Here is a 25,158-nt window from a genome sequence, read left to right as displayed (position 1 = left end):
TCTTTTGGTTTTTTAGACTAACATCTCTGAACAGGATTTTTCTAACCTTTCTTTCAGGTAATATCAAAATCTTCCAAACAGAGGTAGGCAAGAGGGGGATTAGAATAACCTTAGGAAGGTTTTAAAAACTACTGCTACTCCTACAGAAATGTTTACTGTGTGCTAGGCATATTACTGAATGCTCTATATTCATTATCTCATTTAATCTTTATAATAATTCTAATTGGTATGTACTATGAGTATCTACTTTTTATGGATGAGGGAATTGAGGCTTAGAGACTTTAAGTGACTTGCCTAAGGAAACAAAACCAGTAAATGACTCGGCCTAGCTTTGACTAGGTCTAATTGAGGACAAACCTTTGCTTCTAAATCACCGTGCTTTAATAAATTCACTTCCTACAAACTCTTTTTGTCTTTTTCCTCTATATCAGAATGTAGATAATGGCAAGGCCATGAGCATTTTCAAAAATGCTTTCATGGTTATGGTTATAATGTTGAATTTACATTTTTAAGTTCTTTTTTTTTTTACATACAAAAAGTATGTGAATAATATATAGTTAATGAATGATAACAAATCAAACACCTGTGTACCTACCACCTACATTAAGAAATAGGGTGTTGTTGATAATCTTGAAGCCTCTATCCTTTTTCTGTCATTTTCCTCCTCCTCTTGTAAAAATGACTATCTCTCTGAATTTTCTTAGTCATTCTTTTTTTTCTTTATAGATTTGCCAAATATTGTTGGATCTCTAAGCAGTATATTATTTAGTTTTGATTTTTATATAAGTACATCTCATATAATATTATATATATGTGGTTTTATAAAAATATTTTTTTTTATTGTGGCAAAATACATGTAACAGTAAATTCACTATCTTAACTTTTTTTTTTTTAGAGCCAAGGTCTCCCTTTTTCGCCTAGGCTAGAGTGTAGTGGTGCAATCATAGCTCACTACAGCATTTAACTTCTGGGCTCAAGCAATCTTCCTGCCTCAGCCTCCCCTGTAGCTGGGACTACAGGTGTCAGCTAATTTTTCTATTTTTTGTAGAGAAGGGGGTCTCACTATGAACTATACAGTTCAGTAGTAAGTATATTCACATTGTTGTGCAATAGTTCTTTAGAACTTTTTCATTTTGCAAAACTGAAACTCTATACCTGTTAAATCCTAACTCTCTCTTCCCCCTCCCCTAGTGCCTTTGACAACCACTTTTAAACTTTCTATGATTTTTGACTGCTTTAGATTCTTTATGTTAGTGGAATTACATAGTATTTGTCCTTTTGTGATTGGCTTATGTCACTTTGCATACTATTCTTGAGGTTTATCCATACTGTAGCATGTGACAGGATTTCTCTCTTTTAAAGGCTGCATGATATGTCATTGTATGTATATACCATACTTTATCCATTCATCCATCAGTGGATAATTGGGTTGCTTCTACCTCTTGGCTCTTATGTTAATGCTACAGTGAACATGGGTATGCAAATATCTCTTGGATATCCTGCTTTGAATTCTTTTGAATATTTACCCAGAAGTGAGTATTTCTATGATGGTTCTATTTTTAATTTTTTGAGGAAACTTCCTGCTATTTTCAGTAATGGTTGTACCATATATATGCTGAACAAAAGTGCACAAGGGTTCTAATTTATATATTTGTTTTCAACTAATTTTGTTCATTTAACATTATGTTTTTCAGTTATAGTTTTGATATTCATCCAAATTACATAGTTGTAATTTGTTAATTTCTGTGGTTGTGTAGTATTCCATTGCATGACTGTACCGCATTTTATTTATTCATTTTACTGTTAATGGACATACGTGTTGTTTATAATTTTTTTTTTTTGCTATGGGAAATTATGGTGCCATAATATTCTTGTACATGTCTCCTGGTACCCCTAAGTTAGGATTTCTCTAGGATGTGTGACTAGAATAGAATTGTTAGATCATAAGGCATGTATAATATGTTTAACTTTACTAGGAAATGCCAAATTGTTCTTCAAAGAGGTTGTGCAGTTTACACTCCTATCAGCAGTATGAAAATCTAGTTATTCTACATCTTTGCCAACATTTGGTATTGTCAGACTTTAAAATTAAAAAAAAATTTCAGATGTAAAATGGCATTTTATAGTGGTTTAAAATGCATTTTCCTGATTGTTCACTGTTTTGTGCTGCTTGGTAGTTTCCGTTTCTTCTATTAATGCCTGTATAAAGAAATAATTTGTCTACTTTTTACTCCACATTTACTGCCATCACTTTCTTCTCTTTTGTGGATTATGGTAGCAGCTCATAAATTAGTTTACCTGCTTTTGCCTTTGTCCCTGTGTTCACACAACAGCCAGAGTGATCCTTAAAATAAGTAATTTATGTCATGTCACTTCTTTACTCTGTGCAGTGTCTTCTCATTTCATGCAGAGTAAAAACCAAAGTCCTTACAGTGTTTTTTCTGTCTTACATATCTCTCAATCCCCTTTGATCCCCTTGCTCACCTTACTCCCTCTTCTACCACCAGCATTTTTATACCCTGCTCTATATTTTGTTTTTTTCATCTCTTACCATCTTCTAACACTATGTATTAGGTTGTTAAATATGAAATGTCTGATTTTGAATAAAAAATGTAGTTTGTTATACCTCAAGCAAGAAGCAATACAGTTATCAAAGTAAACTATCCACAGTTTTGCTATCTTAATGATAGCTTGTTTATGCCAGCAGCAAAGAAGCCTGAAGAGCAAGTGGCAATGAAATCTTGAAAGGCGTTTTCCACAGCTTGTTGAGAATTGAATATTCTTCTTTGCAAGAAGTGGTCCAAAGCCTGAAAGAAGTGGTAGTTAGTTGGTGCATGGTTTGGTGAATACAGTAGATGACAGGGAGTTTCCAAGTCCAGCTGCTGTAGTTTGAGCAGTGTTGTTTGTGTGACCTGTGGTCGATCATTGTCTTGCAAGAGATTCGACTGTCTCTATTGACCAGTCTCATCACAAGCATCCTCATCATATTGTCCAATTGGTTGCAGTAGACATCTGCTGTAATCAATTGACCAGGTTTCATGAAGCTGTAGTGGATAATACCAGCGCTGAACTTTAGCATTTTTTGGTGAGTATTCAGTTTTGGACTGTGTTTCGGCACTTCATTGTTATCCAACCATTGTGCCAAATGCTTGTGATTGTCAAAAAGAATCCATTTTTCATCATATGTAACAGTACAATGTAGAAATGGTTTGCCTATGTTGTTACAGCAAAGAAAGGCAAACTTCGAGATTATTTCTCTTCTGACACTCATTTAATGCCGATGGAACCCATTTATCTGGCTTCTTTTACCTTGCTGATGTGTTTCAAATTGTCCACTGTTGTTGGAATAGTAACATCAAACCATGCTGCTAAATCAGACATAGGTTGAGATAGATTTGCCTCCACTACAGCTTTCAGCTCATCATTATATCCACCTGGGTCTCAGATCACCCATTTGGCTCATTTTCAAGATTAAAATCACCAGAATGGAACTTCTCAAACTATCAACCTGTGCGTTCATTAGCCACATCCTTCCCAACCACTTGTTTGATATTTCAAGCTGTCTCAGCCGCATTGTTTCCATGAGGGGAACTCATATTCGAAAATAACATGATCTTTTGACTTATCCATGGTTTCACAAAAATTGCTCTATAAAACTTGGAAAGATAATCACAAGCCAAAACTGTCCATGTTAGGATATAGGCTTCATTAGGGCAGAGATTATTGTTTTTCTGACTAAAGTATGCCTAGTGCCTCAGACAGTGCCTGTCACATAGTAGGAACCTAATGAATATTTATTAAATGCCTTTGAATTTGGTGAATAAATAAATGCCCATTTTAAATGGTGTGTAAATTTTCTTTGAAAGTATTTTAGTTCTCTGAATAAATAGGAATTTTCTGTAAAACTAAACAATAATGGAGAATAATTTTATACTTGTTTTCACTTATGTTGAAAAGTTTCATGTTCCCTTGTTGAAGACTTGTTTAAGTGAATTGACGAACACATTTTTAAGGGATCTAAAATTACTTTTGATTATATGAGTTTTATGACAGAATAATCACTAAGAAAGTTTTGATCACTAAAATATTTTGATCAGAAACTCAGACTGCATTATTGATTTTATCACAGGGATAGCCTCATTTCATGTTAATCACAATGCAGACATTCTTATGGGTCTAAAAGTGAAAAGTCAGTTTGAAAGTTCTTGGTTGTGTAATTTTAGTAGAATTCTAGGGTGCCAGGTAGAAATGAAGAGTAATTCCAAGGCTCTGAGATGTGTGAATAAGCATAGGTACTAAGGAAGGCAAGTCCAAGAGCTGTTGTTTTTTATTTTAATGAGTTGAAATTGTGGTAGACTATAGAGAAACTTCGAGAATTAGTGCTATTATGTTTGATGTAGTGAATAGAAATATATTTTTTCAAGATGCTACATTTATTCAACCAGTATTTGCTCTGAAACACAGGGCTTGGAATATAATAATGAGCATAATGAATGTAATCCCTGAGCTAGTAGAATAATCTATTAGGGGAGACAGATATTAAACATAAAAATTAACAAATATTAGATTATTGATTTTGATAAATGAACTATAAAGAACAGGATATATATCAATTGAGGTTTAGTCAGGAAAACAAAAAAACCACACTATTTCAAGCCATTAGGAATTTAATACAGGTAATTATGGGCTTACAAACCTGTTAGAAGGGCTGGAGCAGTAAGAGAAGGGAAACTGCCACATTCAGGAAGTCAGGAAGAGCAGGAATTGTAGAAAAACTGCTGTTGCTGATTCCAGTGGTCTAATCGTTAAAGTAGGTGATACACAGAAGAATGCCTGAAAGCTGTGAGTGAAACTTCTTATGTCATCTGCAATCATATGTTGTCTATTGCTGCTGAAGTAGCAGTAATGCTTCTGTTGTCCTTTTACCTTCCAAAGCTTTTGGAGATATTCTTCAAGAGGTAGAAACAAAATTGGAGCCTTGCTGGAGGGATTTTGGAAAATGTAGTTCTCAGATTTCTAATCTGGGGGGAGAGCATAGAATCATGAAAATGGTGTTGAGTTGCCAAGAGACAATCCAGCATAGTTAACTATGAGAGAGAATATCAGGGTCACTAATTTTAGATTGGGCGGTAAAAAAGGCCTCTTTAAAGAGAAGATATTATCTGATCGATAAGATCTTTTAAAAGATGGAGAGATCAATTTCTAACAAGATTTTAGCTGTTTTGTGGTACAAGTAGAGAACTTGGTCTTAGATAGGACTAACGATAGTTCTTCCAGCAAGAGTCTTTCTGAGGAGGTGACATTTGGTTTGATACTTGAATGATGAGAGAAGGCAGCCATAGGAAAATTGGGGAGAACAGAGTTTCTGGCAGAAGAAGGAAGTGCAGTTGCCCTGAGACTTGAATGACCTTGGCATGTTGGAAGGAAAGAAAATAGAGAGAGGTAGATTGATAGGAGATGAAGCTGGGGAGTTAGGTAGGGGTCAGGTCATGTAGGATCTTTATGGCTATGGTAAGGTATTTGTATTTTATGCTATCTAACATGAGACACCGTTAGGTCATGAACAGGGTGTGAAATGAGCTAGTTTCCCTTTTAAAGAGATTATTCTGGCTATACCATAGAGCAGGGGTCCTCAAACTTTTTAAACAGGAGGCCAGTTACTGTCCCTCAGACTGTTGGAGGGCGGACTATAGTTTAAAAAAAACTATGAACAAATTCCTATGCGCATTGCACATATCTTATTTTGAAGTAAAAAAACAAATGGGCAAAAACACCTGCATGTGGCCCGTGGGCTGTAGTTTGAGGATGCCTGCCATAGAGCATAAATTTGGGGGAAGAAGGTGGGTGAGGGTTGAGGGTCAATAGTGGAATCAAGGAGAACAGTTGGGAGGCTTTGGCAGTACTTTAAATAATGAGTGACAGTGGCCTATACCAGTGGAGATGGCAAAAAAATGGATTTCATTTTAGCATGTGTTTTAGAAGTAGAGTCAATCAGTTTTGATACATATTAGATATGGGGGTTTAGGAAGAAAGAAATTAGCAAAGTCTCCTAGGTGCTTGTCCTGAGTGTCTAGGCAGATGGTATGATATTTAGTGAAGTAGGAATGCCTGCCAATTAGAGCAGGATGAAAGAATCTAGAATTCTGTTTTGGATATGTTATGTTTGAAATGACTTTAGATGTGTCTGGAGTTATTGATTAGGTAGTTGAGTTGAATTCTGGAGTTCAGGGATGAGATCAGGGCTGTAATCTAGTTTTGAGAGTCATATTTAAAGCCATATAGATTAGATATCATTTCTAAAGGGAGATGAGTGCCCAGGAAATAACTATGGAACACTTCAACTTTTAGATGTTTCACAGAGGAGAAAGTGCCAGCAAAACAAATGGAAAAAAAGCAGCCCAGAATAAGAGATGTTTCTTTAAAAAAAAAAAAAAAAGGAAAAAAGATAAAAGAGCAGACAGGTAAAAGGAAAACCAGATAAATGTGAGATCACATAAGTCTAGAGAATAACGTGTTCCCAGATGGAAGCAGTGGGCAGTTAATGCTGGTAAGAGATAGTGTAGGATGAGGACAGAGAATTCTTCTCAATTAATTAACTAACTACGGGCTTTGGCAAGATTGAGGACATTGGTAAAATTCTTAAGAATTGTTTCATTGGAAAGTCAGGAATAAAAGATTAATCAGAATTAGTTTAAGGCAGTGAAGACAACAGTATTGCTTCAGGAATTTTGCCTGTGAATGTGAGCAGAGAAATTGGATGGTAGCAGGAAAGGAATGTAGAGTCAAGTTTTGCTTTTTTTTTTAAATGATGGTGGTTGATATTAACACATGTTTGTATGTCAATTAGAATGATGCAGGAGACGAGGAAATTCACAGTGTGAGAGAAAGAGGGGATAATCGTAGAACTACAGTACTAGAGTAGGGATTAGGGAATGAGAAACAGAACGCAAGTGGAAGGGAGAGATTGACTCTAGATAAGAGCAGGGTTATTTCTTTCATTTTTTTCATTTAGCTACTAAACAATGATAGAATAACAAAATCATTGTGTATAAGTAGAACCTGTTTATTTTTTAGGTGAGGTTTTGCTAGGTTGCCCAGGCTGAACTTGAACTCCTAGGCTCAAGTGATCCTCTCATCTCAGCTTTCTGAGTAGCTGGGACTATAGGCACACACCACTGTGCCTGGTTTAGCATCTGTTTTAAATATCCAATGGTAAATTCAGCTTTTTTGTGGGAGGGGGAGGATTATTTTGCATATTTTAAATAAAATCAAGGCAACTATAGATTATTATTAATATATAGTATTAAACAGTGGTAACACATTGCAGGTAAGACATATATAAAGTATTCTAGATAATTGAATTATCTAGAATTATCAAACTTGGAAAAAACCTTAGATATTTTATAAATGAGAATGACTTCCTCAAAGTACCCCATATGAAGGTATGGAACTAGGATTGGAAACCTAGATCTTCTCATTACACAAGTAGAGTCTAATTATTAATATATAATCACATCTTAGAAAATTAATTTTTATGTGGTCAGTGATAGAGTTATCTTTTTAAAGAAATTTATTCTAGAGCAAAAAATAATCACCTTTAGTAAATAGACTAACTTTTGTGTGGTAAATGCTGGATTTAGCATTTAAAGAAATGCATTCCAGATTAAAAAATGTTCATGGCATGATTTTAGGACATGTAGGTAGTTTTTCACAGTGCTTTCACATGCTTCTCATTTGAATAACATTTTTGGAAGAGAGCGTGCATAGATTAGAATTGCTTATGTGGGTAAGACAATTGAAAATAGAGAGGTAGTTGTTTTCTAAAGGTCATATAGGTAAATACTTTTTGGGTGCTTTTGTTTACAAGTAATAGGAAACTCAAACTATCTTTTTATGCCCTCCCCCCTTTTTTTTTTGGTGAGGTCTTACTCTGCCACCCAGGGTGGAGCAATCTATCTTAGAGAAATTATTGACTGGGAAGTACAGCCATAGATAGGGTGATCTTCAAGTAAAGGCTGGTCTCAGTAGCTCAGTAACATTACCATTGTTTCATTTTCTTTTTTTTTCAAGACCACAGGCTTCTGTTTTGAATTGTTTCTAGAAGCCAAGGAGTTCAAGAAGAATGGAAAGTAATGATAAAACTAGTTTACTTCACAGAAAGTCTTAAATATAGAGTTTGTGATGAATTATTTATCTTTTTCTAAGTCAGTATATTTTAATAATAGTTGAAATTCTACATGGAAATATAGTTTCTCTTTAAAAAGTAAAGCAAACAAGTCAATTACAAATCTTGACAAGGGAATTTAAATAGCTAAACATTCTTGACAAAAGAAAAAATCTGCTAAAAAAAGTAATTCAGAGAGAAAAGAGAATGAGGATACCATTCTGGTTTTTAAAAACAAAAGAAAAACCATAAAAATGTTTTGGAGAATGGGTAATGACTGAAGATTTGAGCTTTTTCAGCAAATTTTTTTTGTGTTCTGTAGAATATAAGATTTTGTTTGAAAAAAGCACTCTTGAAGGCAAAAGATTGCCCACATACTGCTGTTTTGGTTGCTCTGTTGCCACATAAAATGAACTAGTAATTATCAACTTGTTCTGTTCTTTTTTTACATGACTAGTTTGCATGTATATATTTTATAAATATGTAGAAAAAGATGTGGCCACATAAGCACTAGACTCAACAGTAGTGTGTTACCTGTGGGAAGCAAGATATAGAACAAAATGAAGTAAAACTTTTAGTTTTTTCTCTATATAATTCTATGTTGTTTGAGCTTTTTAAAAAAAGTATCCTTTTAGCAGTTGAAATCAGAAAAGGAAAATGTTATATAGGAAAATAAACTACTGTAAAAATTCTTTAATACTGTTTAAATTCTTATGATTTAAGGCAGATTTTAAAGAAGTGGAGACATTCAATTGATTTTGGAAACAAAATAATATGTCAAATATACAATATGACGTTTAGAAACCTTAGTGTTCTTAATTACCTTTCTAACTGAATTATTGACAGAGTCTAGTATCCAAGACCTTGAGATATAGAATATTATGTGTGGCTCTCTAATTTTGAATATTTTGGATACCTTCTTGCTTATCAATATCTTTAGTCAATATGATTATAAAGTGTGTCTGTTTCAATTTCTGTAGTTGGATTTAATTTTCTCTAAACCACAAAAAATAGTGGGAATGTACTACTTCTAAACTTCTTAAACCCAAAGTGGTTTTTCTGGGGTTTTGATGATCTTGGTAATAACACTGTGATTTTTAGGATTTTTTCTCTACTATTTTAAAAAGACTATTAAGATAGAAATATGCAAAGGCCAATATTAATATTTTATTAGCAACCCAAAAAATTCTTATTTCCCTTTATCACTCTTTTCATTTAGCCTATTTCAGAAGTCAAATACATACTTGGAAGAAATCAACTTTTCCCTATTCATTAGAATTTCTTTTTCCCTTTGTCTTATATTATTATTTTTTTAATTCTGTAAGATTTATTTATTAAGTGCTTACTGTCAGGCACTAGGGATAGAGAACAAGATAGATCAAATTTTGTCCTCCAGAAATATATTGTACATCCTAGTAAGGGAGAAGACAGAAACTCAATACAAAGAATAAGTAAGTTCAGATATTACTAAAAAAACAAGTGACAAGGACTGTGTGTTGCTGATACATATGGAGTTGGACAAAATTACAACTGGAGGACTACAATGTTTGAATATTTATCAGAATATTTGAATATTTAAAAGTTATAAATCAAGCTACATCCTAGGCCCAGCCTGAGTTCCCATGCTGCATCTTGAGCTCCCAGCAGCCTACACTCTTAAGACCCAGAGGATAAAGGAACTACTCTCTTATCCTGTCCAGCCTTTTTACCTAACAGTCTGAGTTGGGGCAGGGCAGGGATGATGGGTGGTACCTGGTTCCATCTAAAACAATATACACCTGATCCTGCCAAATCCCCAGAAATCTGGTTACAGGGAGGTCCACCTCTCCAGTTCCTTGTCTTTTCAACTCAAGACTTTTAAGAAGTTCTATGCTCATCTCAAACTTGTACTACCTAGAAGAGAGGAGAAGGGGATGTTAGGTGTCTGGGAAACTTGGCTTGCCTGGGCAGTCACTTTGGTTGATTTGTGGTAGCCAATTTTAACTGAATAAGGCTTTTATAAGCTGCCTTATTTCTAAGATTTCTTTCTAAGATTTCTCATGGTAGAAGCTGTGTTGATTTTTCCTTCTCTACACATACTGGATACTCTTCAGTTCTTTATCCTGTGGCCTATGGGGCCTTGTTTAGCTAGTACCTCTCTCTTGTAATTCTTATTTGCTCACTTGGTTAATGAACCTCCAAAAACCTTCCTAACAAGGCTGTAAGGAACAAAAAGAGTCTGTTTTATTGCTTGGGGTGCAGGGGTCTCTAAAGTACAGGCCCTTGGTAAAAGCTTCTCTTGCCTAGTTCTAAGGATGATACTGGACTAGAGATGGAGGTAACCATAGTCTTTTACATGCTATTTGATTTCTCCCTATCCTGCTATTCTGAATCTTCCTAGTCTCCTACTCAATTTATTTTTAATTTATAAATTTGTAAAACTAAACTGGTATCCCTTAGGATATCCATGTCTGAAAAGTAAGCTCAAATGAAAATGAACATTTTCCAAAAGAGTTTTTGATAAAATTTTAAGTAGCAATGACCAGTTTTCATGTTTCATTCCCCCTCCCCCAAAGGGGCAAACCATTCAGACTTGTTGCAGATTTGAACACTAGCTTAAATGTTATGTTTTATTTCTCTCCTTACAGGTGTGAAAGTTGTGTGGATTTACTGTTTGTGAGAGGAGCTGGAAACTGTCCTGAGTGTGGCACTCCACTTAGAAAGAGCAACTTCAGGGTACAACTCTTTGAAGATCCCACTGTTGACAAAGAGGTTGAAATTCGGAAAAAAGTACTAAAGATGTAAGTATTGCTTGAATGATTCAGTCAACAAAGAGTACTTTAGCAATTATTTCAATAATTGATATCATTTTCTGATACAAATATGGATAGAGTGGCAAGTAAATAAGTTTAATTCGTCTATGTATTTGTTTAACAAAAATTTAAGTTCTTAGATAACCGAGTAATATTAATCTGACCTTTGCTATAGAGGAGTCTCCTAATTGATAGCTTTACAATTTATGCATTTCCTATTCTTTAATTTATTTCATAAACATGAATTGAGTACCTACTGTGTGTAAACACTGTGTTATATGTGTTAAGCGGTAGGTATGAAATGATGAGTAAAACAGCTATGAACCCTGTCCTCATGAGACTTACAGTATTGTAGCATAGGATAACAAAAAGATAGACAACAAAACAGGCAAACAAAATAAATATGTTTTTATGAATTGAGGAAAGTGTTATGAAGTTAGTGGCTGAGTGTTGGCAGGTCATTGATGTCAGGTAAGTGCTAAGGAGGTAATATTAAGTTGAGGATTGAAGGCCGTTTAGAGAAAATCATGTGTTATCTATAATTTATTTTGGTATCCATATATATGTGTACGTATATACTCATACATATATGGAGGTGTGTGTGTAGTTTTATGTATATAGATGTATAAATATGTTTTAATCTTTTTTTCATTTATAATTTAGGTTTTACTTTTTATTCTTTGTTAGTGGTTTTCTGTTTCATTTTATCTGTTGTTTTTTTTTTAAGGCATACTGTTGCTTTTGAAATTAAAATAATATATTTAATTTCTTCTTATTTTTGGTGGTATACATTTCAACCCAGGTCGCCAATGTTTTAGCAGTATCTTTCTAGGCACCTAACCAATGATACTTTATCAATGCTCCTAGCTGCTCTTTTAGTATTTGGATTACTTCTGGGAGATAGTCTCTTAGATCCTTATCTTTTATTGTTAATTCCTTACAGTTTTCCAATTCTTCGCAGGTACATAATAATATTTACCAATTTTCCTGATCTAACATTCTTTAGACTATAACTGTCATGAAAAATGGAGGAGTCTCTTTTAATTAATTTTTTTCTGGAAATTAATGAGTATATTTATTAGAAGTCAACGATATCATAATTTCCAATGATATACCTTGTTTAAGCTCATTTCCCTTTCTTTCCCTTCAGTCTTACACAGATTTTGCATATTATATCATTCTCTCCTGATTCTACTCCCTCTCTGTAGTTGTCAGAATTTAAGAATAGCATTTTTGGTCTAATTACAAACCTGATGTCAAGAAAACAGTGTTTTACACAGTAAGCAAATCCTTTCTGTGTATCATGTATAAATTAGGTAAGAACAAACAAACCAGTTAGATAATATTGAAAGGAATGATAAGTAATATGTTGATTTTTTTCTTCTCCTAAAGATATAATAAAAGGGAAGAAGACTTTCCTAGTCTAAGGGAATATAATGATTTCCTGGAAGAAGTGGAAGAAATTGGTATGTTTTTAATTTGATGTGCTAGCCTATAAGAATTTATGCTTTTATCTTTTAGATGCCTAGGAGAACATCTCACATAAAAATCTTTAACAGGTTTTGTTGTGATAGCTGATGTTTACCTAAACTATTTCTTTTGCACATGGATCATATTTGTCAAATTAAAGACATACTTAAGCAAAGGACATACTTAATGATATTTTATCTTAGGAAAAATGTGATTAATGGAGGTAATAACACTTTATAGCTGGGAAGGAAGATCTATGTTGGTAATGTGTTAAGGTAGTTTAAACTAAAAGAAAGTATATCTTGATTTTTTAAAGATACGATTTTTGTTAACTTTATTCATGGTAACTAAAGCCATATGTTTATCATCATTTATGCTTCTGTGGATACAGCACTTTGAAAATATTTTGAAGCAGTTGAATGTTGAAGTAGCATTCTATTGTTCAGTGTTAATCTACAAAAGGTAGTTAGAGTAATCTTATTGCCTTTTCCTTCTGATGTGATTAGTCAAAAGGATGCTTTTGTCAAAATAAAAGTATTATTTCTGTTTTCTTAAATAAAATTTCAGAGATGTTAAAAAGTCTATAACTAAAAGAGTGGAATTGCAATGTTCCTAATGCAAAGAAATGATGAATGCCTAAGGTGACAGATATTCCAATTACTGTGATTTGATTAATTCACATTGTATGCCTGTATCAAAACATCACATGTACCCTATAAAGATATACATCTATTATATACCCATAATAATTTTAAACAATTATAAATCAATTAAAATAAAAAAAGGAAAAAAGTCTGGAAGTTGTTATTGATGCTGTTTTTTTAAAGTTGCCTTAATTATTACTAAGTGCAGATTTGGAAATTGACACAAAGGTCATAGGCTGTGAAATTAGAATGAGACAATGAGTTATCTTTTTTATTCTTCTCTCAAACTTGATAGCCAACTATACTCAATATTATTAAAAATTATTCTTTAGAAGGTTTATATATAAATTTTTAGAAAATTCAAATCCCTGAAGAATGAATATTTTAATTTAAAAAATTTCTTTAATGAGAAAATCCAGAAAATCTTTGTTTCAACTGTTATCGAAATTTTTCTAAAATGTCTAAGTTCATTTGTTATGCCATAGCAAAAGTATATATAGAACATATTGTAGGGCTTTTCTGGGATCCTTTAGTGCCTTAGAGTCACTGCTTTTTCATTCTAATTGTACTTATTGCACTTTGTATGTAATCTTAGTAACCATGAGTAGCTATGGATTTTAGTTGAAAAGATGGTAGAATTGGGAGTGCCAAAGCAAAGTGGAAAAGTTAGAATATAGACTGAGAAGATAAACCAGAAAGAACTCTGCAAGAACTGGGCAAATATGCAAGTATGTTGAAATCTGGCTATACATAGATACAGTTGGATAGCAATCAGGAAGAAAACCAGCTTATGTATATTCTAAAGGCAATGTGATTAGTCAAAAGTCTGATCAGTCAATCAATGGAAAGGAGTTGATAGATGTTGCAGAACAACTTGAATACTTGGTCACAATTCCAAGTAGTCAGTCAGGGTAACCAAAAGAAACTGATGGACAAAGAAGGAGGGGAACAGGTTTAAGGGATGACCTACAAGGGAATCTTGATTTTGGAAAAAGGTTCTAATTGAGCTAGAAGCAGAACTCCAATTAAAGACTAGAATTTGGCAGTATATCATTAAGATAGAGAATGTATACTTATTATATATGTTTTATGTTAAAGTATTTAAGGAGAGAGAGATTGATTCCTTCCTTTAACAGACTTTTCTTAGTAATCAACTACAAATCCTGATCATGTTGATTAAAGAGTTGTTTTACTATATTTGAAGATATTGATGATTTTTGAGAACTAGCCTCATTGATTTTATACTTTATTTTTTGAACTTAAGTTCAATTCTGCAAATATTTATTAATTGTTGTATGTGAACTGCTTTACTGCTGGGGTATATGATATTTGCTCTCAATAAGCTTGGACTATAAAGGGGGAGATAATTATGTCACCTAATATCCATAATTTAATGTAGTAAGTCTTATAGGCATTTATAAAATGCTCTGGGAATTTCGATAAGAGAGCAGTTAATTCAGCATTGGGGAATGGAGGTAAAGTTTGGTGAAGTTCAGACAAGAGATGACATAAATTTGATCTTAAAAGATGAATAGGAGTTTAGCAGATAGAAAGGGGATGAAAGAACATTTATAGCAAAAGAAAAAGGCACAGAGGTGCAAAGATGTTGAGAATGTTGGAGAATGAGCAAGTAGTCTGTCATAGGTAGATAAAACATGGGGAATGACTTGAAAATAGGGAGGCTTGAAAAACAAGCTGGACCTGGCTTAGGAAGGGCTTAGTACCACAGGTAACAACAGCAAAAATAGACAAATGGGATTGTATGAAACTAAAAAGTTGATGTACAGCAAAGGAAACAACACAGTAAAGAGACAACCCACAGAGTGGGAGAAAATATTTGCAAACTATACATCTGATAAGGAGTTAATCTATAAATTATATAAGGAGCTCAGTTCAATACCAATAAAAAAAATCTGATTAAAAAATAGGCAAAGGACCTGAATAGACATTTCTCAAAAGAAGATGTATGAAAGGTCAAGAGATATATGAAAAAATGTTCAACATTGCTAATCATCAGGGAAATGCATATTAAAATCACAATGATATATTGCCTCATACCTGTTAGAATGGCCATTATAAAAATGACAAAAGACAACAAGTATTGGTAAGGATATAGTGTTCCTATCTCTCCACATCCATGCCAGCATCTTTTGTTTTGGGACTTTTTGATAAAAGCCATTCTCATGGGGATTAAGTGATCTCTCATTGTGGTTTTGATTTGCATTTCTCTGATGATTAGTGAGGTTGAGCACTTTTTTCATATGTTTATTGGCCATCAGTCTATCTTCTTTTTATTTATGTATTTATTTTGGCATATTATGGCGGTATAGATTTTAAGGTTTCAATAAATGCCCTTTCCCCCCTCCCCCCACAAGTCTGAGTTTCCAGCATGACCATCCCCCAGATGGTGCACATCTCACTCATTATGTATGTATATACCCGCCCCCTACCCCCCTCCCCCCTGCCCATTACCCTATTACTGTAGTACCTATGTGCCCACTTAGGTGCTGCTCAGTTAATAACAGTTTGCTGGTGAGTATATGTGGTGCTTGTTTTTCCATTCTTGGGATACTTCACTTAGTAGTATGGGTTCTAGCTCTAACCAGGAAAATATAAGATGTGCTATATCATCGTTGTTTCTTAGAGCTGAATAGTACTCCATGGTATACATATACCACATTTTATTAATCCATTCTTGGAATTGTGCTGCTATAAACATTTGAGTGCAGGTGTCTTTTTTGTAGAGTGTCATTGGATCTTTTGGGTAGATACCCAGCAATGGGATTGCTGGATCAAATGGTAGATTCACTTGTATTGCTTTAAGGTATCTCCATATTGCTTTCCACAGAGGTTGAACTAGTTTGTAGTCCCACCAGCAGTGTAGGAGTGTTCCTCTCTCTCCGCATCCACGCCAGCATTTGTTATTTGGAGACTTTTTGATAAAGGCCATTCTCACTGGAGTTAAGTGATATCTCATTGTGGTTTTGATTTGCATTTCCCTGATGATTAGAGATGCTGAGCATTTTTTCATATGTTTGTTGGCCATTCTTCTGTCTTCTTTAGAAGTTTCTGTTCAAGTCCTTTGCCTACTTTTTAATAGGGTTGTTTGATTTTTTCTTCCTGATTTTCGTGAGTTCTAAGTATATTCTAGTTATCAGCCCCTTATCGGATGCGTAAGATGCAAAAATTTTCTCCCATTCTGTAGGTTGTCTGTTTACTTTCATGACTGTTTCTTTGGCTGTGCAGAAGCTTTTTAGTTTGATCATGTCCCATTTATATATTTTTGTTGCTGCTGTGATTGCCTTTGGGGACTTCTTCATAAACTCTTTGCCTAGGCCATAGTCTATCTTCTTTTGAAAAGCTTCTGTTCATGTCTTTTACCCATGTTTTAATGGAGTTGTTTGATTTTTTTTCCTGCTGATTTGCTTGAGTTCTTTGTAGATTCCGGTTATTAGTCCTTTATCAATATATAGCATGCAAATATTTTCTCCCATTCTGTAGGTAGTCTGCTGTATTGATTGTTTCCTTGGCTGTGGTGGAGAAACTTTTTAATTTAACCAAGTCCCACTTATTTATTTTTCTTGTTGGCTCTGATTGTCCTTGGTGTCGTCTTCGTAAATTCTTTGCCTAGACTGTTAATCTGTAAGAGTTTTTCTAACATTTTTTTCTAGAATTCTTATAGTTTCATGACTTAGGCTTAAGTCTGTTATCCATCTTGAATTAATTTTTGTGATGATGAGAGATATGGATCCTGTTTCAATCTTCTATATGTGGCTATCCAATTTTCCCAGCACCATTTATTGAATAGGGATTCTTTTTCTCAATGTGTATTGCTAGTGACCATAGTTAATAATGTATATTTCAAAATTGTTAGAAGCATAGATTTCAATTGTTCTTAGTACCAAAAAATGTCAGGTGATGGATATGTTAATTAGCTTGATAAAGTAGTTCCACAATGTATATATATATATTAAAATATCACATGGTACCCCATAGAGATATAAATAAAATTATTATTAATCAATTAAATATAAAATTTTAAGTTGTTCTTCTAGGTAAGACCAATAAAATTTTTTTTTTTTGAGACAGAGTCTCGCTCTGTTGTCCAGGCTAGAGTGAGTGCCGTGGCGTCAGGCTAGCTCACAGCAACCTCGAACTCCTGGGCTCGAGCGATCCTTCTGCCTTAGCCTCCCGAGTAGCTGGGACTACAGGCATGCGCCACCATGCCCGGCTAATTTTTTATATACATATCAGTTGGCCAATTAATTTCTTTCTATTTATAGTAGAGACGGGGTCTCGCTCTTGCTCAGGCTGGTTTTGAACTCCTGACCTTGAGCAATCCGCCCGCCTCGGCCTCCCAGAGAGCTAGGATTACAGGTGTGAGCCACCACGCCCGGCCGAATAAAATTTTTTTTAAATTTAATTTTAATTAATTATAATTTTTAAAATTTTTAAAATTTTATTCTTTGGCCAAGAGGGATATTCAAGGCTCGGAGGCCATTTTTTGTTTGTTTGCTTTTGAGACAGGTTCTTGCTCTGTTGCTCCAGGTAGAGTGCAGTGGCTGTCATCATAGCTCACTGCAACCTCAACTCTTGGGCTCAAGCCATCGTCCTCTCTCAGCACCCTTACCCCCCCTGGCTGGGACTATAGGTGTGCTCCACCTTACTCAACTAATTTTTTTCTCTTTTTGGTAGGGATAGGGTCTTGCTGTTGCTCAGGTTGATCTCAAACTCTTGACCTTAAGCAGTCCTTCTACCTTGGACTTGCAGAGTGCTAGGATTATAGATGTGAGCCATTGTGTCCAACCTGATAAACCAGTTTTAAGGGGCCATTACAGTAATTTGGATGAAAATTAATGAAGGCTTAGAATAGATAACAGTAGGGATAGACAAAGGTGATGTTTTTAGAGATAAAATATTCAAGTGACTGATTTGGTAGAGGTTATGAATTAGAATAAGCAAGGATGAATTAAAATATTGTGACCTGACCTTGAGCACTTATATAGTGTTAATCAAGATAATAAAGGCTGAAGAATAGGCAGTATTTTTTATTTTGTTTTGTTGGGTGGGGAGTGTGTGGAAATGAGAGATGAGGTAAAGACTTTCATTTTTTTTTTTTTTTTAGACAGAGTCTCACTTGTTGCCTGGGCTAGAGTGCCGTGGCGTCAGCCTAGCTCACAGCAACCTCAAACTCCTGGGCTCAAGCAATCCTTCTGCCTCAGCCTCCTGAGTAGCTGGGACTATAGGCATGTGCCACTATGCCCAGCTAATTTTTTCCATATATTTTTAGCTGTCCAATTAACTTCTATTTTTGGTAGAGATGGGGTCTCACTCTTGCTCAGGCTGGTCTCGAACTCCTGAGCTCAAAGGATCCTCCGCCCCGGCCTCCCAGAGTGCTAGGATTGCCCGGGTGAGCCACCATGCCAGCAAAGACTTTCATTTTTGACCTTTTAGGTTTCGTTAGGGTGTGGCTCCACTGCTTAGTTGTGTGGCATTGTTCTGAATTTTAGCATGTAAATAAAACTTCCTTTTAAAATCTTGTTTCAATACCTTTCTACTTTGTATTTTTTCATGCTTTTAAAGATGATTCATTAGATGTTTGTGAAATCTGTATGACTATTTGTATTGATTAAGAGTATAAAATGTTAATGGATACCTGCTAATTACCAGACTGAAATGTCCACGTTATCTCATAAAATTTATGAAACTCTAAGAGACAGGCATTTTTATTCTGTTTTGCATATGAGAAGAGGCACAGAGAGCTTAAATATTGTGCCCAACATCATATTGCTAGTAAATAATGGAGCCAAATTTTAGAATTTCAAAATCTGGAAAACTTAGGTTTTTCTGACTCTCAGAGCCCATGAAAGTATTTGGTAGGCTAAAAGAGTGGTTATTAATAATAATCTGAGTCTAGAACATGGGGTTCTGTGGACTAGTCAGAAATGAGAGGAAAAAAAGTAAAAATTGGGTAATATTTTTGGAGAATGTTAAAGAAGTTTGAACTCAGTTTTACAGGCAGAAGTATACTAGTGAAGATGTTTAAGCCTAGAATGAGAGGACTAGAATCAATAGGGTGTTTCAGAAGGGTCAACGTTTGAGGATTCATAAATTGGAGAGGGAGGTCATTTTGTTGTATAAATTTCATTATGGATCCTTTGAATATCACAAATATAAAAATTAAAAAATTATAATTTTCAATTATGGAATCAAAAATTTACAATAGAAGTTGCATACATGAGGATGAACTTTCTTAGGGCATTAATAATAGGCTCTTTTCTGTGGTTATGACAATGTATATATACAAATTCTTGTTCCTTTATGGCCCCAGGAATTATCTCAAAGGTTTATTCTTAGTTTCATAATAAACAGATTATTCTTTTGGTTTAGAGAATACTTATTTTCAAAGGGTGAGAAAGTCCTAAGGGCTTTAGTTATAAGTTCTGGATGTCAAAAGACTCCAAAATTGTACTTAAATAACATTAAATCTTTCAGAAAATACAATAGGCTTTTGTTTGCTTTTAATACTTGGCTAAAGGCAGGTCAACATCTGAGCTAAACCAGTAAGCATATAAAGGATCAAATGATTATTATAGAAAATTAGCTTCTATTCCTTTTTCTTCAAGCTTTTATACCAATTTGATTCATTGTGGCATGAATGAGACTTGCTTGATCCAAAAAGTTTAAAAAATAATAGTATATTTTTATGGTTTTTTTCTTTTTAAAGGAAGAGGCTTGTATTATCTGTGATTATGATTTACATCTATTATATTCCTATTAACTTTGCTTTCTAAATTAAAAAAGGAAACAAATTGGTTATTTTACTTTTATTGGAATTCATCATGAAATTTTTAATAAGCATAAAAGAAAGAAATTGTATATAAAGAGTATAATTTCACTTAGGTTTTATGGTTACCTATTTCTGAGTTCTATTTAATGGAAAGTTTAAATTGATAGTAAACTCTCACTTTCTAATAAATGGTGGTGTTTTTTAAACTTCTCTAAACATTACAGTAGAATTCTACATTGGATATCAGTTTTATTACCTTTACTTTTTAGTAGATTCATACCATAAGAAACTAAGATTATTCCTTCCTATAGTTATGAATTTTCCTACTTTACATGTTCAAATCTGTAATTATAAAGATTTTAATTAAATCTATAATTATAAGAGTAATTATAAATGTTAGCATTAGTTTATTTTTTTTCCTCTCATGATAATTCAACAAGCATTTTTTGAACTTTTACCAAACAGGAAGTTCTTTTTTTAATAGACTTAATTTTTTAGAGCAGTTTTAGGTTTACAGCGAAATTGAGCAGAAAATACAGAGAGTTCCTCTATACCTCCTGTTCCCACACATGTACAGCTTCCCCCACTATCAATATCCTGTACCAGAGTTGTACATTGTTATAATCAATGAACCTACATTGGCCTATCATTATTGTACAAAGTCCATAGTTTACATTATGGTTCATTTTTGATAAAGTATGTTCTATTGGTTTTGGCAAATATATAATGACATGTATCCACCATTATAGTACCGTACAGAGTTATTTCACTGCCCTAAAAGTCCTCTGTGTTCTGCCTATTCATCCTTTCCTTCCCCTGTTGACCGCTGACCTTTTAAACTGTCTTCATAGTTTTGTTTTTTTAATTTGGCTTATTTCTTTTTTAGCAATGAATAATATCCCATTTCTGGATTTACTGAAGGACATCTTGGTTGCTTCCAACTTTTGGCAGTTATGAATAAAGCTGCTATTAGGTAAATGCAAAATTACAGTTTTGGGCCGTGAATTTTAAATCATTATAACTAGGCTCAAACACATCTTTATTAATCAAAAGTAGGAACTATTGCAATCAACATATTTTTGCCAACAAGAAATAAGTTTGTTTATTCCTGTAGCATAAAAATCCATGCTTCAGGATTCGATGACCTCTTGGAAACCATTTTCTGCACCCTGTTGGTTGTGGAAGTGTTTTCCTTGCAAAAAGTTGTCAAGATACTTGAAGAAGTGGTAGTCGCCTGGCAAGAGGTCAGGTGAATATGGCAGATGAGGCAAAACTTTGTAGCCCAATTTGTTCAATTATTGATATGTTGATTGTATGATGTGTGGTATTGACCAATGCTGGTGACAGGCATTGCAGTTTTCAATGCATCTCATTAATTTGCTGAGCATACTTCTCAGATGTAAAGACTTCTCCGGGATTCAGAAAGCTGTAGTGGATCAGACTGGACCACCAAACAGTGACCATGACCTTTTTTTGGTGTAAGTTTGGCTTTGGAAAGTGCTTTGGAGCTTCTTCTTGGTCCAGCCACTGAACTGGATGTCACCAGTTTTCGTATAAAATCCACTTTTTGTCACATGTCACAATCCATTTGAGAAATGGTTCATTGTTGTTGTGTACAATAAGAGAAGATGACACTTCAAAATGACTATTTTTTTTTTTTTTTTTTTGGTCAGTTCATGAGGTACCCACTTATTGAGCTTTTTCACCTTTCCAATTTGCTTCAAATGCTGAATGACCATAGGATGGTTGACATTGAAGTCTTGGGCAACTTCTTGTGTAGTTGTAAGAGGATCAGCTTCCGTCATTGCTCTTAATTGGTTGTTGTCAACTTCTGATGGTTGGCCACTGCACTCCTCATCTTCAAGGCTCTCATCTCCCTTGCAAAACTTCTTGAACCACCTCTGCACTGTACGTTTGTTAGCAGTTCTTGGGCCAAATGCATTGTTGATGTTACAAGTTATCTCCATTTTGCTTTACCACCCATTTTGAACTGGAATAAGAAAATCACTCGACAGCCAGGTGTGGTGGCTCATGCCTATAATCCTAGCACTCTGGGAGGCTGAGGTGCAGGATTGTTTGAGCTCAGGAGTTTGAAACCAGCCTGAGCAAGAACGAGACCCCACCTCTACTAAAAAAATAGAAAGAAATTAGCTGGATAACTAAAAAAAATATGTATATATATAAAAGATTAGCTGGGCGTGGTGGCACATGCCTGCAGTCCCAGCTACTCAGGAGGCTGAGGCAGAAGGATACCTTGAGCCCAGGAATTTGAGGTTGCTGTGAGCTAGGGTGACACCACTGTACTCTAGCCTGGGCAACAGGGTGAGACTCTGTTGCAAAAAAAAAAAAAAAAAGAAAGAAAATCACTGGAATTTGATTTTTGTCTAACATCATTTCCATAGTCTAAAATAAATATGAAATAAATAGCAAGTAATAAGTTATTAGCAAAAAAACAAAGCGAGAAATGTGCATTAAAAGTATGTATAACATAACTACATTTAAGAATGTATTCCAATATCAAGTGGCAAATTTCAACAATGCTAAAACTGCAGTTACTTTTGCATCAACCTAATAGAACCATTTGTATTTAGTTTTTTGAATGGACTTAAGTTTTCAGCTCATTTGGATAAATACCTAGGAGTTTGATTGCTGGGTTATATGGTAGAATATATTTAGTTTTGTAAGAAACTAGTATAAGTATATATCAATCTGTAGAAACCCAAGCAATAGAGTAGAGTTACTTAGGGTAGATCTATCTCGTTTTAGGACAAGAAGCAGGAAGCAGTGGTAAGTAACTGGAGAAGGGGTATAAAGGCTAATAACATATGGAGAAAGATTTAGAAAAAGATTACAGGAGAAGCTCAGGGAGACCTGAATTGAATTATGGAACAGGAAAGCCTTATTGATGTGGATTCTTCCTTGGACAGGCTGATGCTGACTGTAGAGGGTTGAGTAGTGGGGCAGTGCTTTGTAGTATGTGAGTTTATATATATCAGAAGAGGTTTTAAAAAGCTTTTTTAATAAAGAGTATCATAGTAAACTTTTGATTTATATATGTAAACTTAGAAGGAAGTCTCTAGCTTGGGCAACAGAGCGAGACTCTGTCTCAAAAAAAGGGAGTATGACATTAATAATTCATATTATTTTGAGTTGGAATTATAAAAAGAGAATTTTAAGTCACTGAACATTTAGTAGTGTCTGAACATGTCTCAGTGGCTTCTCTTAAGAAATTAGTCTAAGTTTTGGTTTATCTAGTTTATCTTTTGCTTTCCCTTTCAAGTTTCAACTCTTTTCTTTTTTTAAATAGAATTTAAGGTTTCATTCAACAGCCACTTCTCACACTCTAGCACGTACATTGGATTACAGTAACACCATTCTCTTTTAGACATAGACTTATAGGTTGGCTATTCAGCCAAGATTCTCCCCAAGCAGCTTTCAGATGGAGCTTCCTTGTGTTGCAACAAAACTCTCAAACAACCAAACACAGAAAATATAAGGAATTCTCAACACAAGCAATCGAAAATGCCAAGGTCTTCCAAACAAATGGGAACCACTCAAAATAAGAACCAGCCAAATCCAAACCACCCCAAACAGTGCTATGGGTGGAATCAAGGGTCTTGGCGTGCAAGGGAACTTAAACAAAATTGCTGGGGAACTTAAACAAAATTGTTGAGGTTCTCACAGCAGTTCCCAAATCTGTTTCTTTTTCCCCAACAAATTCAGGTGGTGGGGGAGCTGTGTCTAATTTGGGGAGACAGAAATGGGAGTTCCCTGGAGCTAAAACAGGCTGCAGCAGCTGCTGGGGCTGTTGCTTAGTCTCTCACCTCAAAAAAGAAGTTGCTCTTTAGTGGTGAAGATCCATGGTTTGAACGGGGGCTGCTCCCTGCCTCTTCAATTGTGGGGTTCCATTCCACTGGGGCACTGATGGGCCCACCCAGGGATGCCAAATTCTGTTAATGAAACTTCAGCACTAGTCCCTGAGGCTGCATCAGAACAGGAACAAGTAGCTTGAGGAGAAGGAAAGGAGAAGTTTACTAATTTGCTGGCAAATGAGGAAAAGGCAGACATGTCTTAAAGTACTGATTTCCTCAACTCTTTTCTGTTTCATACTTTTCTAGATCTAGATATTGTCTAGATCTAGACTAATGGAAAATAATTCTAGCTTGTGCCTAGTCATGTTGAGACAATTGGAATGTGAATAAAACCTGTTTTTGTTTCATATAAATTATACAAATCCATGGTTTTCTAATTCTTTCAGATCATTTTTCTATTTCTGGAGCACAGATTCTTTTCAGTATTGATTCTAACTATTGAAGTCGATCCCAGACTGACTCATTTTATTTAAAAAATTTAAACAATCTTTTCTATGCTTTTAAAGTTAGAATGGGGACTATAAAAATCAAATCTAATGTTTTCTGGAGTGATCCTGTTATTTAGATATTCTGTGTGACAGTCTGTCCTTATATTTGGTTCAGAAAACATGGTTGCCATAACTATTAGAGTTTGTCTCTAAAATAGGTAGCAGATTAAAGGTCACAAATAGAATTATAAAGAATGACAAGTCGATGAATAAGAAGTCACTGTGATTAATATTTGGTTTTTATGATCTACTCAAGATTTATGTTAAAACTGTATTTTGTGTCATTGTTTCCTTTCCAATGCAGTTTTCAACTTGACCAACAATGTGGATTTGGACAACACCAAAAAGAAAATGGAGATATACCAAAAGGAAAACAAAGATGTTATTCAGAAAAATAAGTTAAAGCTGGTTGGTTGCTAACTATTTTCATTTTCTTTTGTATTAGAAACATATTTTCAAATGATACATTAAAAAATTATCTTCTTTTAATAGTTGTTACATTAACAAGGAATTTAACTGAAATTTAGGCCAGAAATACTAATATATGTTATACAGGTATGTTGGTAGGTAGGTACACATTATTGTAGCAAAAACAACTTACATTAAGACTATGCATTCTTCAGGTGGGTGGTGGTGGTTAATGCTATTTTTGCCTGTCTGTATAATTCTCTGGTAAGTGGGCTTTTGGACAATGATCATAAAACAATGGAGGTTCATTTTTATCCTTGGACATTAATTTCCTTCTCATCTAAAGGAGGGAGAAAATCCAGACAGATGGAGCTCAAGAGGGAGATAACAAGGACACTATTTATTAGAAACTAAAATGAGAATTCATAATTAAATCAGAGGAACAAATTTGTAAGATAAGCTTAACTTTGGTTTCTCTATTAGTTACCTTTTTGTTTTACTGAAATAGTAACATTGTCACATGCAAAAAT

The 25,158-nt window shown here is 34.4% G+C and overlaps 1 protein-coding gene across 1 annotated transcript in view; it reads left to right on the top strand.

Moving 5' to 3' along the window:
* MNAT1 (MNAT1 component of CDK activating kinase) overlaps positions 1-25,158 on the top strand; it is a 203,670-nt gene that overhangs the window by 33,603 nt on the left and 144,909 nt on the right. The window contains exons 2-4 of the mRNA XM_012777644.3: positions 10,792-10,944; positions 12,349-12,422; positions 24,525-24,628. Coding sequence (XP_012633098.1) covers positions 10,792-10,944; positions 12,349-12,422; positions 24,525-24,628 — 331 coding nt within the window. The remainder of the gene's footprint in view (positions 1-10,791; positions 10,945-12,348; positions 12,423-24,524; positions 24,629-25,158) is intronic.

The sequence above is a fragment of the Microcebus murinus genome, chromosome 6 (genome assembly GCF_040939455.1).
Source record: "Microcebus murinus isolate Inina chromosome 6, M.murinus_Inina_mat1.0, whole genome shotgun sequence".
Classification (NCBI taxonomy): Eukaryota; Metazoa; Chordata; class Mammalia; order Primates; family Cheirogaleidae; genus Microcebus; species Microcebus murinus.
Note: the sequence above shows the minus strand (reverse complement) of the source record. Positions and strands in the feature narration are given on the sequence as shown.